The sequence below is a fragment of the Salvelinus namaycush genome, chromosome 15, assembly GCF_016432855.1.
Source record: "Salvelinus namaycush isolate Seneca chromosome 15, SaNama_1.0, whole genome shotgun sequence".
Lineage (NCBI taxonomy): Eukaryota > Metazoa > Chordata > Actinopteri > Salmoniformes > Salmonidae > Salvelinus > Salvelinus namaycush.
In genome coordinates this window covers 11783859-11799527 of record NC_052321.1, presented here as the reverse complement: position 1 = coordinate 11799527, position 15669 = coordinate 11783859, and the positions used below count along the sequence as shown (strand labels likewise).

Here is a 15669-nt window from a genome sequence, read left to right as displayed (position 1 = left end):
GACTGGTGTCGTCTGCGTAGAGGTGGGTCAGAGAATCATCAGCAGCAAGAGCGACATCATTGATATATATACAGAGAAAAAAGTTGGCCCGAGAATTGAACCCTGTGGCACCCCCATAGAGACTGCCAGAGGTCCGGACAACAGGCCCTCCAATTTGACACACTGAACTCTATCTGAGAAGTAGTTGGTGAACCAGGCGAGGCAGTCATTTGAGAAACCAAGGCTATTGAGTCTGCCGATAAGAATGTGGTGATTGACAGAGTCGAAAGCCTTGGCCAGGTCGATGAAGACGGCTGCACAGTACTGTCTTTTATCGATGGCGGTTATGATATCGTTTAGGGCCTTGAGCGTAGCAGAGGTGCACCCATGACCAGCTCGGAAACCAGATTGCATAGTGGAGAAGGTACGGTGGGATTCGAAATGGTCGTGATCTGTTTGCTTTAGAACAAAAGGCCCTGGATCTTGTGACTGGGGTCATAACCTGGCCTTGGGTATTATCTTCACAAAGGACATACCTTTTAACAAATTATTTTGCGATGTGGAGAAGCCTACTAGACTGTTGTCAAGCTGAAGTGATGGATGTCCAATAGGCAGAATCCCAGCAGCTCAATAAGGACAGAGCCATTAAGTACAGTATCATTTTCATAGTCAAGGTACACTTTGTATAATAGCTATTGAAGATTGAAAGCCCCCCACAAGAAAAATATAAACATTTCTACAAAAAAAAGCTATTGAAGATTGAAAGCTTAAAGGTTTTATTCTTCTAAATTTTAACGAAAAAACCTGTGGATTTTTCACCATCATCCCCTGATTCAGAATATATAATGTTCATAGTCATGACATGCTGTGTGTAAGAGCTATTGAAGATTGAAATCAGAATAAATAAAAGAATCAACATGTCAACACAAAAAAACAGTGGATTTGTGTCCTTCCTCCCCTGATTCAGAATTAATCATTTTCATAGTCATGGCACGCGTTGTGTAAGAGCTATTGAAGATTGAAATCAGAAATCGTATTTATTTTTCACACAAAAAAAGGTGTGGGTTGTTCTCCATCCACCCCTGATTCAGAATATACCATCTTCATAGTCATGGCATTCAGTGATGTGTGTAGTAGTGCCTGGGGAAGTGGGTACCCTCAATTTTTTTCTAAAACATTTACAAAACGCCCAGCGAAGGAAACGCGCCCGGGGTGAAAAATTCTATGGGAAACAGCGACGTACACTCTGAATTACCTAAAATTATACATCCCATAGTGGTCTTTCACAGTCAGGCCAACCCAAGCTGTACTGTGCAACTAAGCTAATAGTAGGCCTACCATTGAAGCAGATAAATGTAAAAAGGCTTTCACTCTTAAAGTCACACTTTTTTTAACTGAAAAAACAACAAAATTGTATGTTTTAAGTCCATGACAATGCTTAAAACTTCTTACAGCTGAGATCCCGTTAACAGGATCAATATGACAACAGCCAGTGAAAGTGCAGGGCGCCAAATTAAAACAACAGAAATCTCATAATTAAAATTCCTCAAACATACAAGTATTTTACACCATTTTAAAGATAAACTTGTTGTTAATCCCACCACAGTGTCCGATTTCAAAAAGGCTTTATGACGAAAGCATAACATGCGATTATGTTAGGTCAGCACCTAGTCACAGAAAAACACAGTCATTTTTCCAGCCAAAGAGTCACAAAAAGCAGAAATAGAGATAAAATTAATCACTAACCTTTGATGATCTTCATCAGAGGACACTCATAGGGTTTCATGTTACACAATACATGTATGTTTTGTTCGATAAAGTTCATATTTATATCCAAAAATCTCAGTTTACATTGGCGCGTTATGTTCAGTAATGTTTTGCTTCCAAAACATCCGGTGATTTTGCAGAGAGCCACATCAATTTACTGAAATACTCATAATAAACATTGATAAAAGATACAAGTGTTATGCATGGAACTTTAGATAAACTTCTTAATGCAACTGCTTTGTCAGATTTCAAAAAAGCTTTACGGAAAAAACACACCATGCAATAATCTGAGTACAGCGCTCAGAGACCAAAACAAGCCATACAGATACCCGCCATGTTGTGGAGTCAACAGAAGTCAGAAATAGCATTATAAATATTCACTTACCTTTGATGATCTAAATCAGAATGCACTCCCAGGAATCCCAGTTCCACAATAAATGTTTGTTTTGTTCGATAAAGTCCATAATTTATGTCCAAATACCTCCTTTTTGTTCACGTGTTTAGTTCACAAATCCAAATTCACGATGCGCAGGCCAGACGAAAAGTCAAAAAATTCCATTACAGTTTGTAGAAACATGTCAAACGATGTATAGAATCAATCTTTAGGATGCTTTTAACATAAATCTTCAATAATGTTTCAACCGGAGAATTCCTTTGTCTTTAGAAATGCAATGGAACGCAGCTACCTCTCAAGGGTGCGCACCTGACTGAGCTCATGGCAATCTGCAAGACCTCTTACGCAATCAGCTCTTATTCTCTCCTCCTTCACAGTAGAAGCCTGAAACAAGGTTCTAAAGACTGTTGACATGTAGTGGAAGCCTTAGGAAGTGCAACCGGACCAAATTTCCACTGTATATTAGATAGGCAAAGACTTTAAAACCTACAAACCACAGATTTCCCACTTCCTGGTTGGATTTTTTCTCAGGTTTTTGCCTGCCATATGAGTTCTGTTATACTCACAGATATCATTCAAACACTTTTAGAAACGTCAGAGTGTTTTCTATCCAAATCCACTAATAATATGCATATCTTAGCTTCTGGGCCTGAGTAGCAGGCAGTTTACTCTGGGCACCTTATTCATCCAAGCTACTCAATACTGCACCTCATCCATAAGAAGTTTTAAACCACATCAGGAGACCACTTTTGATGTCTGGAAAAATCTAAGAAATTTAGATTTTTTTGTGTAGTTAATTGAAGTGTGTAGGCATCTAGCACTGTTGTTTGGTTAGCAGTGTTTCAGTAGCACATGAGATGGAGTTTGCAAAATAAATGGCTAGGCTACCGAATTGATGCAAATAATCATGTCACTGACAGATTGGCGTAGACTACTTTGTAGCTATGGTAGTTAACATTTAATAGAAAAGGTTTTTGGGAAAGCCTTTCCATCTACCAGAAAATGGTTGGGCCTATCATTGGCATTGCTATATTTTTATATTCCTTAATTGTTTGAAACCTGAACATTTTACTTCATATGAGGCATGTCTTACCTTACTTGAAAGTAGCCTATAGACAAAATCCCACCATAGAAACATGGAGGAAATTATTTGTAGAAAGACTTACTCATATGCTTTCTCCTATTCTATTGATTTTCTTTCAACTTTTTTCATTGTCTAGCAGCCAAAGGCATTATCATAGTAATTTTAGCAACCCATGATAGTAATTGCATATTTAAATCCGCCCTCTTTCAAAATTTCTAACATATATTTCCATCTCTGTCCATGAAACCCAGTGCACATTTTAAAACAGCGTTTTCCCGCAAATTGCATTTTGGAACATTCACGCAAAAGCCCACCGCCGTCTGTATATTGCTGCGCCTAAAATGCGAAGAAATAATAGTTTATCAACATTTAAGCTAAACGTTCTGATCTGTTCAATCAGCCTTATTAATTGAAACGGAGGATACCTCAACTACACTACATTGGTACGTATCAGTGGGGATTAAGAAGTGAGCACACGCAAATGCCCAAGGGAATAGTAAGTGGGTATATCTGCCTATATCCTAAACTACACCAGTGATGGCATGATTGGTTCAACAGTTATTGACGAGAGAAAACCAGAATATCCAATATAAAACTAATTTTACCTGGGTGCTACACCTGCTCTGCCTAGCCTGGTTAACGGTTCCTGTGTTGACTTGCAATAATGACACAGGTGGAGTAAGCTCTTTTAACGTCATGATGAAGTATCTGGTACTTGTGGCCTTTTTGGCTCCTTGTTGGGTCAATTGTGCGATTAAATCAAGGGCCACTGAGGAAGAAACACGGGAAAATGACACAGAGTTCGGTGAGTAACGTTAACCTAGCTAGTGGCTAGCTAGCTCGCAGACATGTTCTAGAGTAGCAAGCTGTCAGTCAAATGTATGCAAATTAGGCTGTTAGTTAGCTACATCTTCAATTGCTAAAGTTTGACGATAGTGTTCGCTAGATAGCTGTCTAGTTAACTAACAAACGAGTTAACTTTTTAATGTTGTTAGGTTAGCAAGTCCTGAAGAAAATCTTACTCGCTATCTAGCTAGATGGAATGTCTGGTATTCAGCATCATAGTAACGTGCATCATGCTGTGTGCGTTCAAATGAATCAAGACAGCGTGGCTATTTCTTTTTCAGTGGTGCCAGAGCAGTGTTCTTCAATCCTAGTCTCATCACATCTTGTGATTCAACTGAAATATTGTATGTTAGTTAGCTGAGTTAACTAGCTACAGATGTATAGGGCTGGAACAAATACCTGCGCAACCTGTGGGTCCTCAGGACCAGGATTGAGGAATGCATTTGTTCCCAGTCTAGCTAGATAATTATGAAGATCGCAATTCAATGTTTTACATAACCTGTAGTGATGTGCTGAAACAACAAACGTGTACGCATAGCTTTCCAGTGTTGGCCACCCCTGAAATAATTTGATAAATCAAGATTGGTATTTAGGTCTTTTTTTATTTAACTAGGCAAGTCAGTTAAGAACAAATTCTTATTTACAATGACGGCCTAGGAACAGTGGGTTAACTGCCTTGTTCAGAATGACATATGTTTACCTTGTCAGCTCAGGTATTCGATCAAGCAACATTTCGGTTACTGGCCTAACGCTCTAACCACTAGGCTACCTGCCACCTATATAGGCCCATAGCTTGAAATTGTCACAGGCTGAGGATGTCAATTAAGTACCTAGTTAAAATTTCAACCATGCTCAATTTGTTTTAATTGGGAAAGTGGAATGCTCTGACTAACCCCACAAAGACAGTGTTGACAATCTATTTGTAGGCTGTGTGGCATTAAGGGCTCTCCACAGTGATTTCACAGCCTACACAAAATTCAGCCTCGCAAAATTATGTAGAACTACGTAGAGAGCTACACAAACTAAACTCTGTTGGATCTGTTTCTTAGACTCTGTAGAGCCCTTTAGACAGGAAGGAACTAGCTACATGACAGCTTTCAAGAGGAAGTGAGAAACTTCCATTTTGGTGGTTCCATTTTGGCTGAATCCTCTGAAAGATTCATGGTAAAAATGTATTTTAGACTACTAACTGTTACTCAGTGCTGCATCAATCCAATATTATTTGCCACAGAGCGAGTAGAGTATAGGCTATTGCAGAGGTCACTAAAAATAAACCAGGGTTTTGTTCTAGCACTAACACATCTGATTCAGCTAATCAGGAAGATCATGATTAATACATGAATCCGGTGTGTTACTGCTGGGTTAGAACCAAAGGCTGCACATTTGACGCTCATTGGGACAAGGGTTGGTGACCACTGTACGCTTACTGTACCAATGATATCGAATGTTACCATTTTCACTTTATTGGAGTTACATTGAGGGAGTTCAGTTGTGTGTGTGTGTGTGTGTGTGTGTAGTACCAGTCAAAAGTTTGGAAACACCTACTCATTCCAGGGCTTTTCTTTATTTTTACTATTTTCTACATTGTAGAATAATAGTGAAGACATCAAAACTATGAAATGACACATGTGGAATCATGTAGTTACCAAATTAGTGTTAAACAAATGAAAATATATTTTATTTTTGAGATTGTTCAAAGTAGCCATCCATTGCCTCGATGACAGGATTGGAAACTTTTGGCATTTTCTCAACCAGCTTGAATGCATTTCAATTAACAGGTGTGCCTTGTTAAGTTAATTTGTGGAAGTTCTTTCCTTAATGCATTTGAGCCAATCAGTTGTGTTGTGACAAGGTAGGGGTGGTATACAAAGATAGCCCTATTTGGTAAAAGACCAAGTCCATATTATGGCAAGAACAGCTCAAATAAGCAAAGAGAAATGACAGTCCATCATTACTTTAAGACATGAAGGTCAGTCAATCTGGAAATGTTCAAGAACTTTGAAAGTTTCTTCAAGTGCAGTCGTAAAAACTAGAGGTCGACCGATTAATCGGAATGGCCGATTAATTAGGGCCGTTTTCAGAACAATTGGAAATCGGTATTTTTGGACATCGATTTGGCCATTTTTATTTATATATTTTTTACACCTTTTATTTAACTAAGCAAGTCAGTTGAGAATACATTCTTATTTTCAATGACGGCCTAGGAACGGTGGGTTAACTACCTTGTTCAGGGGTAGAACGACAGATTTTTGCCTTGTCAGCTAGGGGATTCAATCTTGCAACCTTACAGTTAACTAGTCCAACGCTCTAACCACCTGCCTCTCATTGCACTCCACGAGGTGCCTGCCTGTTACGCGAATGCAGTAAGAAGCCACGGTAAGTTGCTAGCTAGCATTAAACTTATCTTATAAAAAACAATCAATCAATCATAATCACTAGTTAACTACACATGGTTGATGATATTACTAGTTTATCTAGCGTGTCCTGCGTTGCATATAATCGATGCGGTGCGCATTCGCGAAAAAGGTACCTAAACATCAATGCCTTTCTTAAAATCAATACACAAGTATATATTTTTAAACCTGCATATTTAGTTAATATTGCCTGAATTTCTTTGTTGCACTTCTCTTGCAACAGAGTCAGGGTATATGCAGCAGTTTGGGCCACCTAGCTCATTGCAAACTGTGTGAAGACTATTTCTTCCTAACAAAGACAGCCAACTTCGCCAAACGGGGGATGATTTAACAAAAGCGCTTTTGCGAAAAAAGCACAATCGTTGCACGACTGGACCTAACCATAAACATCAATGCCTTTCTTAAAATCAATACACAGAAGTATATATTTTTAAACCTGCATATTTAGCTGAAAGAAATCCAGGTTAGCAGGCAATATTAACCAGGTGAAATTGTGTCACTTCTCTTGCGTTCATTGCACGCAGAGTCAGGGTATATGCAACAGTTTGGGACACCTGGCTCGTTGCGAACAAATTTTATGACATAACATTGAAGGTTGTGCAATGTAACAGGAATATTTAGACTTATAGATGCCACCCGTTAGATAAAATACGGAACGGTTCCGTATTTCACTGAAAGAATAAATGTTTTGTTTTCGAGATGATAGTTTCCGGATTCGACCATATTAATGACCTAAGGCTCGTATTTCTGTGTGTTATAATTATGTCTATGATTTGATAGAGCAGTCTGACTGAGCGATGGTAGGCACCAGCAGGCTCGTAAGCATTCATTCAAACAGCACTTTCGTGCGTTTTGCCAGCAGCTCTGCTGTTTATGACTTCAAGCCTATCAACTCCTCAGATGAGGCTGGTGTAACCGATGTGAAATGGCTAGCTAGTTAGCGGAGTGCACGCTAATAGCGTTTCAAACGTCACTCACTCTGAGACTTGGAGTAGTTGTTCCCCTTGCTCTGCATGGGTAACGCTGCTTCGAGGGTGGCTGTTGTCGATGTGTTCCTGGTTCGAGCCCAGGTAGGAGCGAGGAGAGGGACGGAAGCTATACTGTTACACTGGCAATACTAAAGTGCCTATAAGAACATCCAATAGTCAAAGGTATATGAAATACAAATGGTATAGAGAGAAATAGTCCTATAATTCCTATAATAACTACAACCTAAAACTTTTTACCTGGGAATATTGAAGACTCATGTTAAAAGGAACCACCAGCTTTCATATATTCTCATGTTCTGAGCAAGGAACTTAAATGTTAGCTTTCTTACATGGCACATATTGTACTTTTACTTTCTTCTCCAACACTTTGTTTTTGCATTATTTAAACCAAATTGAACATGTTTCATTATTTATTTGAGGCTAAATTGATTTTATTGATGTATTAAGTTAAAATAAGTGTTCATTCAGTATTGTTGTAATTGTCATTATTACAAATAAAAAAAATAATAATAATAATCGGCCGATTAATCGGTATCGGATTTTTTTGGTCCTCCAATAATCGGTATCGGCGTTGAAAAATTATAATCGGTCGACCTCTAGTAAAAACCATCAAGCACCACAATTACATTGGCTCTCATGAGGACCACCAGAGGAAAGGAAGACCCAGAGTTACCTCTGCTGCAGAGGATAAGTTCATTAGAGTTAACTGCCCAAATAGAATTGCAGAACAAATAAATTATTCACCGAGTTCAAGTAACAGACACATCTCAACATCAACTGTTTAGAGGAGACTGCGTGAATCAGGCCTTCATGGTCGTATTGCTGCAATATGTTAGTCGAGGTAATTGTGGTAATATGTACATGTAGGTAGAGTTATTAAAGTGACTATGCATAGATAATAACAGAGAGTAGTAGCAGCAGGGTAAAAGAGGAGGGGGGGGGGGGCAATGCAAATAGTCTGGGTAACAATTTGATTGGGTGTTCAGGAGTCTTATGGCTTGGGGGTAGAATCTGTTTAGAAGCCTCTTGAACCTAGACTTGGCACTCCGGTACCGCTTGCCGTGCTGTAGCAGAGAGAACATGATTAGGGTGGCTGGAGTTTGACAATTTTTAGGGCCTTCCTCTAACACCGCCTGGTATAGAGGTCCTGGGTGGCAGGAAGCTTGGCCCCAGTGATGTACTGGGCCGTACTCGCTACCCTCTGTAGTGCCTTGCGGACGTAGGCTGAGCAGTTGCCATACCAGTCAGTGATGCAACCTGTCAGGTTGGAAAAGCAGCCTACAAGTGCTCAGCATACGTGGGAACTCCTTCAAGACTATTGGAAAAGCATTCCAGGTGAAGCTGTTTGAGAGAATGCCAAGAGTGTGCAAAGCTGTCATCAAAGTAAAAGTAAAAGTAAACTACTTTGAAGAATGTCAAATATAAAATACATTTTGATTTATTTAACACTTTTTTTTTGTTGTTGGTTACTACATCATTCCATATGTGTTATTTCATAGTTTGTCATCATTATTATTGTACAATGTAGAAATAGTAAAAATAAAGAAAAACCCTTGAATGAGTAGGTGTGTCCAAACTTTTGACTGATACTGATATATATATATATACACTGCTCAAAAAAATAAAGGGAACACTTAAACAACACAATGTAACTCCAAGTCAATCACACTTCTGTGAAATCAAACTGTCCACTTAGGAAGCAACACTGATTGACAATAAATTTCACATGCTGTTGTGCAAATGGAATAGACAAATGGTGGAAATTATAGGCAGTTAGCAAGCCAGGAAGCATAGGAACTGAGAAGTGGTCTGTGGTCACCACCTGCAGAACCACTCCTTTATTGGGGGTGTCTTGCTAACAGCCTATAATTTCCACCATTTGTCTATTCCATTTGCACAACAGCATGTGAAATGTATTGTCAATCAGTGTTGCTTCCTAAGTGGACAGTTTGATTTCACAGAAGTGTGATTGACTTGGAGTTACATTGTGTTGTTTAAGTGTTCCCTTTATTTTTTTGAGCAGTGTATATCAGTACAATAATAGTGAAGACATCAAAACTATGAAATAACACACATGGAATCAATGTGTAACCAAAAAAGTGTTAAATAAATCAAAATATATTTGAGATTCTTCAAAGTAGCCACCCTTTGCCTTGATGACAGCTTTGCACACTTGGCATTCTCTCAACCAGCTTCACCTGGAATACTTTTCCACCAGTCTTGACAGCGTTTCCAAATATGCTGAGCAATTGTTGGCTGCTTTTCCTTCACTCTGCGGTCCAACTAATCCCAAACTATCTCAATTGGGTTGAGGTCGGGTGATTGTGGAGGTCAGGTCATCTGATGCAACACTCCATCACTCTCCTCCTTGGTCAAATAGCCCTTACACAGCCTAGAGGTGTGTTGGGGCATTGTCCTGTTGAAAAACAAATGATAGTCCGACTAAGCGCAAACCAGATGGGATGGCGTATTGCTGCAGAATGCTGTGGTAACCATGCTGGTTAAGTGTGCCTTGAATTCTAAACAAATCCCAGACAGTGTAACCAGCAAAGCACCATCACATCTCTTCCTCCATGCTTCACTGTGGGAACCACACATGCGGAGATCTTCCGTTCACCTACTCTGCGTCTCACTAAGCCTCGGTGGTGGAACCAAAAATCTACAAATTTGACTCATCAGACCAAAGGACAGATTTCTAATGTCCATTGCTCGTGTTTCTTGGCCCAAGCAAGTCTCTTCTTATTATTGGTGTCCTTTAGTAGTGGTTTCTTTTCAGCAATTCAACAATGAAGGCCTGATTTCATGCAGGCTCCTCTGAACAGTTAATGTTAAGATGTGTCTGTTATTTGAACTCTGAAGTATTTATTTGGGCTTCTAACTCTGAACTTGTCCTCTGCAGCAGAGGTAACTCTGGGTCTTCCTTTCCTGTGGTGGTCCTCATGAGAGACAGTTTCATCATAGCGCTTGATGGTTTTTATGACTATACTTCAAGAAACTTTTTCAAAGTTCTTGAACTTTTCAGAATTGACTGACATTCATCATTCAAGTAATGATGGACTGTTGTTTCTCATTGTTTATTTGACCTGTTCTTGCCATAATATGGACTTGGTCTTTTACCAAATAGGGCTATCTTCTGTATACCACCCCTACCTTGTCACAACACAACTGATTGGCTCAAACGCATTAAGGTAAGAAATTCCACAAATGAACTTTTAACAAGGCACACCTGTTAATTGAAATGCATTTCAGGTGACTACCTTATGAAGCTGGTTGAGAGAATGCCAAGAGTGTGCAAATGTAACAGTATAGCTTCCGTCCCTCTCCTCGCCCCTACCTGGGCTCGAACCAGGGACCCTCTGCACACATCGACAACAGCCACCCTCAAAGCATCGTTACCTATCGAGCAGAGCAAAGGGAACAACTACTTCAAGGTCTCAGAGCGAGTGACGTCACCGATTGAAATGCTATTAGCCGCCACCCCGCTAACTAGCTAGCCATTTCACATCGGTTACACAAAGGGTGGCAACCTTTGAATAATCTCAAATGTTAATAACTTCTTCTTAATAGGGGGCGCTGTTTTCACTTTGGGGAAAAATCGTGCCCAAATTAAACGGCCTCGTACTCTGTTCTAGATCATACAATATGCATATTATTATTACTATTGGATAGAAAACACTCTGAAGTTTCTAAAACTGTTTGAATTATATCTGTGAGTAAAACAGAACTCATTTGGCAGCAAACTTCCAAATAGGAAGTGAAAATTCTGAAAGTGGGGCTCTGTGTCAGGGCTTACCTATTCAATTGCCTTATATTTATGGATCTGTATGCACTTCATACGCCTTCCACTAGATGTCAACAGGCAGTAGAATGTTGAATGGGGTGTCTAGCTTGATGTGAGACCGAATGAGAGCTTTTGGAGTGACAGGTCCGCCCTATTGGCAGTATTCAACTGCGCACCAGGGAACCCCACATTGTCTTCTGAAATGCGTTAGGTATACACGACGAAATGCTCCGGCTCTGACTTTATTGGATACATATGAGAAAAACATCATAAAGATGGATTTTCAACCGAGTTTGACCAGTTTATTCGACGTTTATTGTGAATTTTGGAATTTTTCGTTCCATGCGCGAAGAGTTCTTGGACATGTGCGCTCCACATGGCTAGCCAAAGTTGCTAATTCGACAGAAGAAATGGACATTCTAAAACAAAACAACGATTTATTGTGGAACTAGGACTCCTTGCACTACATTCTGATAGAAGATCATCAAAGGTAAGAGAATATTTATGATGTTATTTCGTATTTTTGTGGTATATGTTGGCTCCAACAAGGCAGAGAATTTGTGGGCGCTGTCTCACAATATTGCATGCTGTACTTTGTACTAAAGTTATTTTTTTTAATCTAACACAGCGGTTGCATTAAGAACCAGTGTATCTTTCATTTGCTGTACAACATGTATTTTTTAGTAAAGTTTATGATGAGTTTTTTGGTTAGATTACGTGACTGTCCAAAATTTCTCCGGACAATTTGGTGCATTATGGCGACGTATTCACAATGTAAAACCAGGATTTGTAGCTATAAATATGCACATTTTCGAACAAAACATAAATGTATTGTATAACATGATGTTATAAGACTGTCATCTGATGAAGTTGTTCAAAGGTTAGTGATTAATTTTATCTCTATTTGTGGGTTTTGTGAAAGCTACCTTTGCGGTGGAAACATGGCGTTGTGTGTTTGGCTATTGTGGTGAGCTAATATAAATATATATTGTGTTTTCGCTGTAAAACACTTAAAAAATCGGAAATATTGGCTGGATTCACAAGATGTTTATCTTTCATTTGCTGTATTGGACTTGTGATTTCATGAAATTATATTATATGATATCCCTGTGGCGCTAGGCTAGGCTATGCTAGTCAGCTTTTTTGATGAGGATGATCCCGGATCCGGGATGGGGGGTCCGTAGAGGTTTTAAACAAATCAAAATATATTTTATACGTTTTTTGGTTACTATATGATTCCATATATTTTATTTTATAGTTTTGATGTCTTCACGATCATTCTACAATGTAGAAAATAGTAAAAATAAAGAAAAACCCTTGAATGAGTAGGTGTGTCCAAACTTTTTTCTGGTACTGATATAGAGAGAACATGCCATTTAGCAGATGCTTTTATCCAAAGCGACATACAGTCATGCATGCATCAATTTTATGTACAAGTGGTCCCGGAAATTGAACCTACTATCCTACCGTTGCAAACGCCATGCTCTACCAACTGAGCTACATAGGACTGGCCCTCTCACTCTCCTCATATGACTCTTCCCTTATTCCAGAGGCTCTGAGCTCATTGCTGTCCGACTTTGAGGTGCTGCCCGTGTCCGGCCTCCAGCAGCACTCACTCAGGAAGAGGGACGTCCACACAGAGTCCCAGCTGGAGCGCATTGTCAGCTTCAGTGCCCTCAAGAGGTAGGTGGCACAAACTCTCTTATATGGGACTTATACATTGTGAGCTCTGGATAAGAGCATCTGCTAAATTACTAAAATGTAAGGGAAAAACAGCCAAGACTCCATTCTACTCAATGAGGCACTTCCACCCACTCATGTAAAGTTCAAAGCAAGCAAAAAAAGTTGATGTTCAATGGTTTTGTATCATTCTGATGCCGCCCAGTGCTTAGGAAAGATCATATGACATTAGGGGTTGGAGAAATAGACTAGCACTGTCTCAATTATCTGTCACTTTTCTCAGAGGTTCTAGTCCTCCCTGCTAAGTCCTACTCCTATGTGTTTTTACATTGTTACTGGAATGGCTTTTTATCATTGCCGTGGCCTAATGACTAGAGTGCATGGATTTTCAGTGCAATTGAAACAGACCATTGGCGAAGTTAAAATGTTATCTGTACCCCCATAAACCAGAATATGTACATTCCTCATGTTTCTCTCCATCAAACTGTAATTTATTTCTTCTGCAGACATTTTAAGCTTTACTTGACAACTAACACAGACTTGTTCACTGAGGACTTCAAAGCTGTGTTTGTAGATAAGCAAGGGAAGGAAGACCGCTATGATGTTCAGCTGCAGAACTACTTTACTGGACATCTTGTAGGTGAGTCTGGAGGGTATTTGTTTTGTTGGTTTTACATGGAATATTGATATGGAGGTTTTTGCGCTTGTGTGTCAGTTTGTGTGTGTGTGCTTCCATTTCAGTGTGTGTGTGTGTGTGAGTGAGTACTGAGAAGAATACCTTAACATTGTGTGTGTGTAGGCGAGGAGCACTCCCGTGTTCAGGCACACATAGACGGGGACGAGTTCTCGGCCCACATCCTGACAGAGGAGACAGAGTACAACGTAGAGGTAAATCCCAAAATGGGAGGACTGCTTTAAAGTTTTTAAAGCAGGGGTTGGAACTGGTTCAGGGAACAGAACAGAAAAATAATAATTTAAGGAACTGAAACGGAACCTGGAACGAGAGTGATCCATACTGTTCCGGAATGGAACCATTATTTAAAAGCATGGGAACCGGTTAGTAATGTTATTTTACATTCCAGGCATTTTTTTTTGTCCCACAAAAAAAGCAACGAAGTTCCTATGCAAAGCTCTGTCACTCAAAAACGTATTCCAGTGTCCACCTGCAGGCTGAAAATCTTTGCCAATGTCTATGTGTGTTTAGGCTACCTGCCCGTCCCCCCTCCAAAACAGGCTACTGTACTGACATTGCAACCGTCATTCAGAAGATAGGGAGAGATATTTTTAAATAGCTAGAGAAGAATGGATTAACTTGTTTAATGCTAGTTAAGGATACTATAGGCCTAGTTATCACGTTTCACGTTGGATTTATCAACTACAAAAAGGTAAGACGTGTTTTTTAATTCTGGTGCCGCTCTGCACATACAAGCTTTTTAGCTAGCTAGCTCAAGCTTGTTAGCGAGCTAGCTCAAAGGACATTCAAAATTCCTCCATAGAAGCCACTCCTAGGTATAATTCTGTGGACCTAATTCAGATAATGCATGTCATAAGATGCCCAGCACTTCCATCCTACTCCTCAACCCTCTCTCCCCACCCGAAAAATGTCATACATTGGCTGCACGCATGTCCATCACGCATGTAAACAACTAGCTTGCCTTCTCTATCTGCACTGATTGGTGAAGTAATATAATGAGCTAAATGTAAAAAACGGTTGATTTCACAGGTTAAAAAAGGAATGATATAAACCAGTACTTTTTTTTTAGATCCAACAGGTTCAGAACTTTATTTTGCTGGTAGGAACAGTGGAACGGGGGGAAAAAAGTGGTTCTGTTCAGAATGAAACAATTGGAAAATAGTTCCGGTTCCAAACCCTTGGTTTAAATTAGGCCAGAAAAAGTGTCTTAAAACAGTTGCTGGGGAAAGAGATAAAACTATCAGCTTGGTAGAATACTTTATCTAACCAATCCTACTTCTCCTTCGTCCTCTCTCGCTCTCTCTTTCTTCTTCACTATTCTCTCTTATTCCTCTTTCTCTCCATCCCCTTCCCCTCTCTCCTCAGCCCCTTTGGAGGTTCACCGAGGTGCCCCCCGATGGCCGTCTGTTGGTATATCGCTCTGAGGACATCCGGAACCTCAGTCGCCTGGCCTCGCCCAAGGTGTGTGGATACATCCACGCTGGGGCCCAGGACCTGCTACCAGAGGCCGCCAGAGGTGGAGAGGCACAGGAGAGTAAGATGGAGTGTGGGTGTGTGTTTGACAGTATAGGCCTACATACAGAGTAGGAGACACACCATTTATGTATGTTGCATACGCATAGACCGAGTGCTTGTGTGTGTGGTGTGCAAAAGTGTGTAGGAGTCAAACATTAGAAGCTACTTTATACAACCTTAGTGTGAGGAGGTAGGGAAATGGAGGAAGATGATTCCTGGAGGAGAGGAGGTAGTAGGTAGGTGGGCGCCCATTCTATCTCGTCCCCACACAGCCTCACAATTAATAAAAACCCTTTAATGTCTAAAACCTATGTTCCATAGGCTGGCAACAGGGTGTTATATAAAGCTCTGATTCCTTTGTGCTGCCTGTAAAATGTAAAGAATGACAATGACCTGGGGGAAATCTGAAGGTGCTCAAGACAATGTCCTCTTCAAAAAAACTGTGGAAAATGATGTGAATGATCTCCACAGAAACATTAGAATTCATGAGAGCTGTTGTATGTAATACACGGAGGGGAAGCCATAG

General features: G+C 40.0%; 1 protein-coding gene across 1 annotated transcript in view; it reads left to right on the top strand.

The window, feature by feature from the left end:
• Nucleotides 1-3857: 3857 nt before the first annotated feature.
• Nucleotides 3858-15669, top strand: part of LOC120060189 (disintegrin and metalloproteinase domain-containing protein 17-like) — a 33720-nt gene continuing 21908 nt past the window's right edge. The window contains exons 1-5 of the mRNA XM_039009324.1: nt 3858-4029; nt 12805-12937; nt 13441-13574; nt 13734-13822; nt 14994-15162. Coding sequence (XP_038865252.1) covers nt 3921-4029; nt 12805-12937; nt 13441-13574; nt 13734-13822; nt 14994-15162 — 634 coding nt within the window. The 5' untranslated portion in view covers nt 3858-3920. The remainder of the gene's footprint in view (nt 4030-12804; nt 12938-13440; nt 13575-13733; nt 13823-14993; nt 15163-15669) is intronic.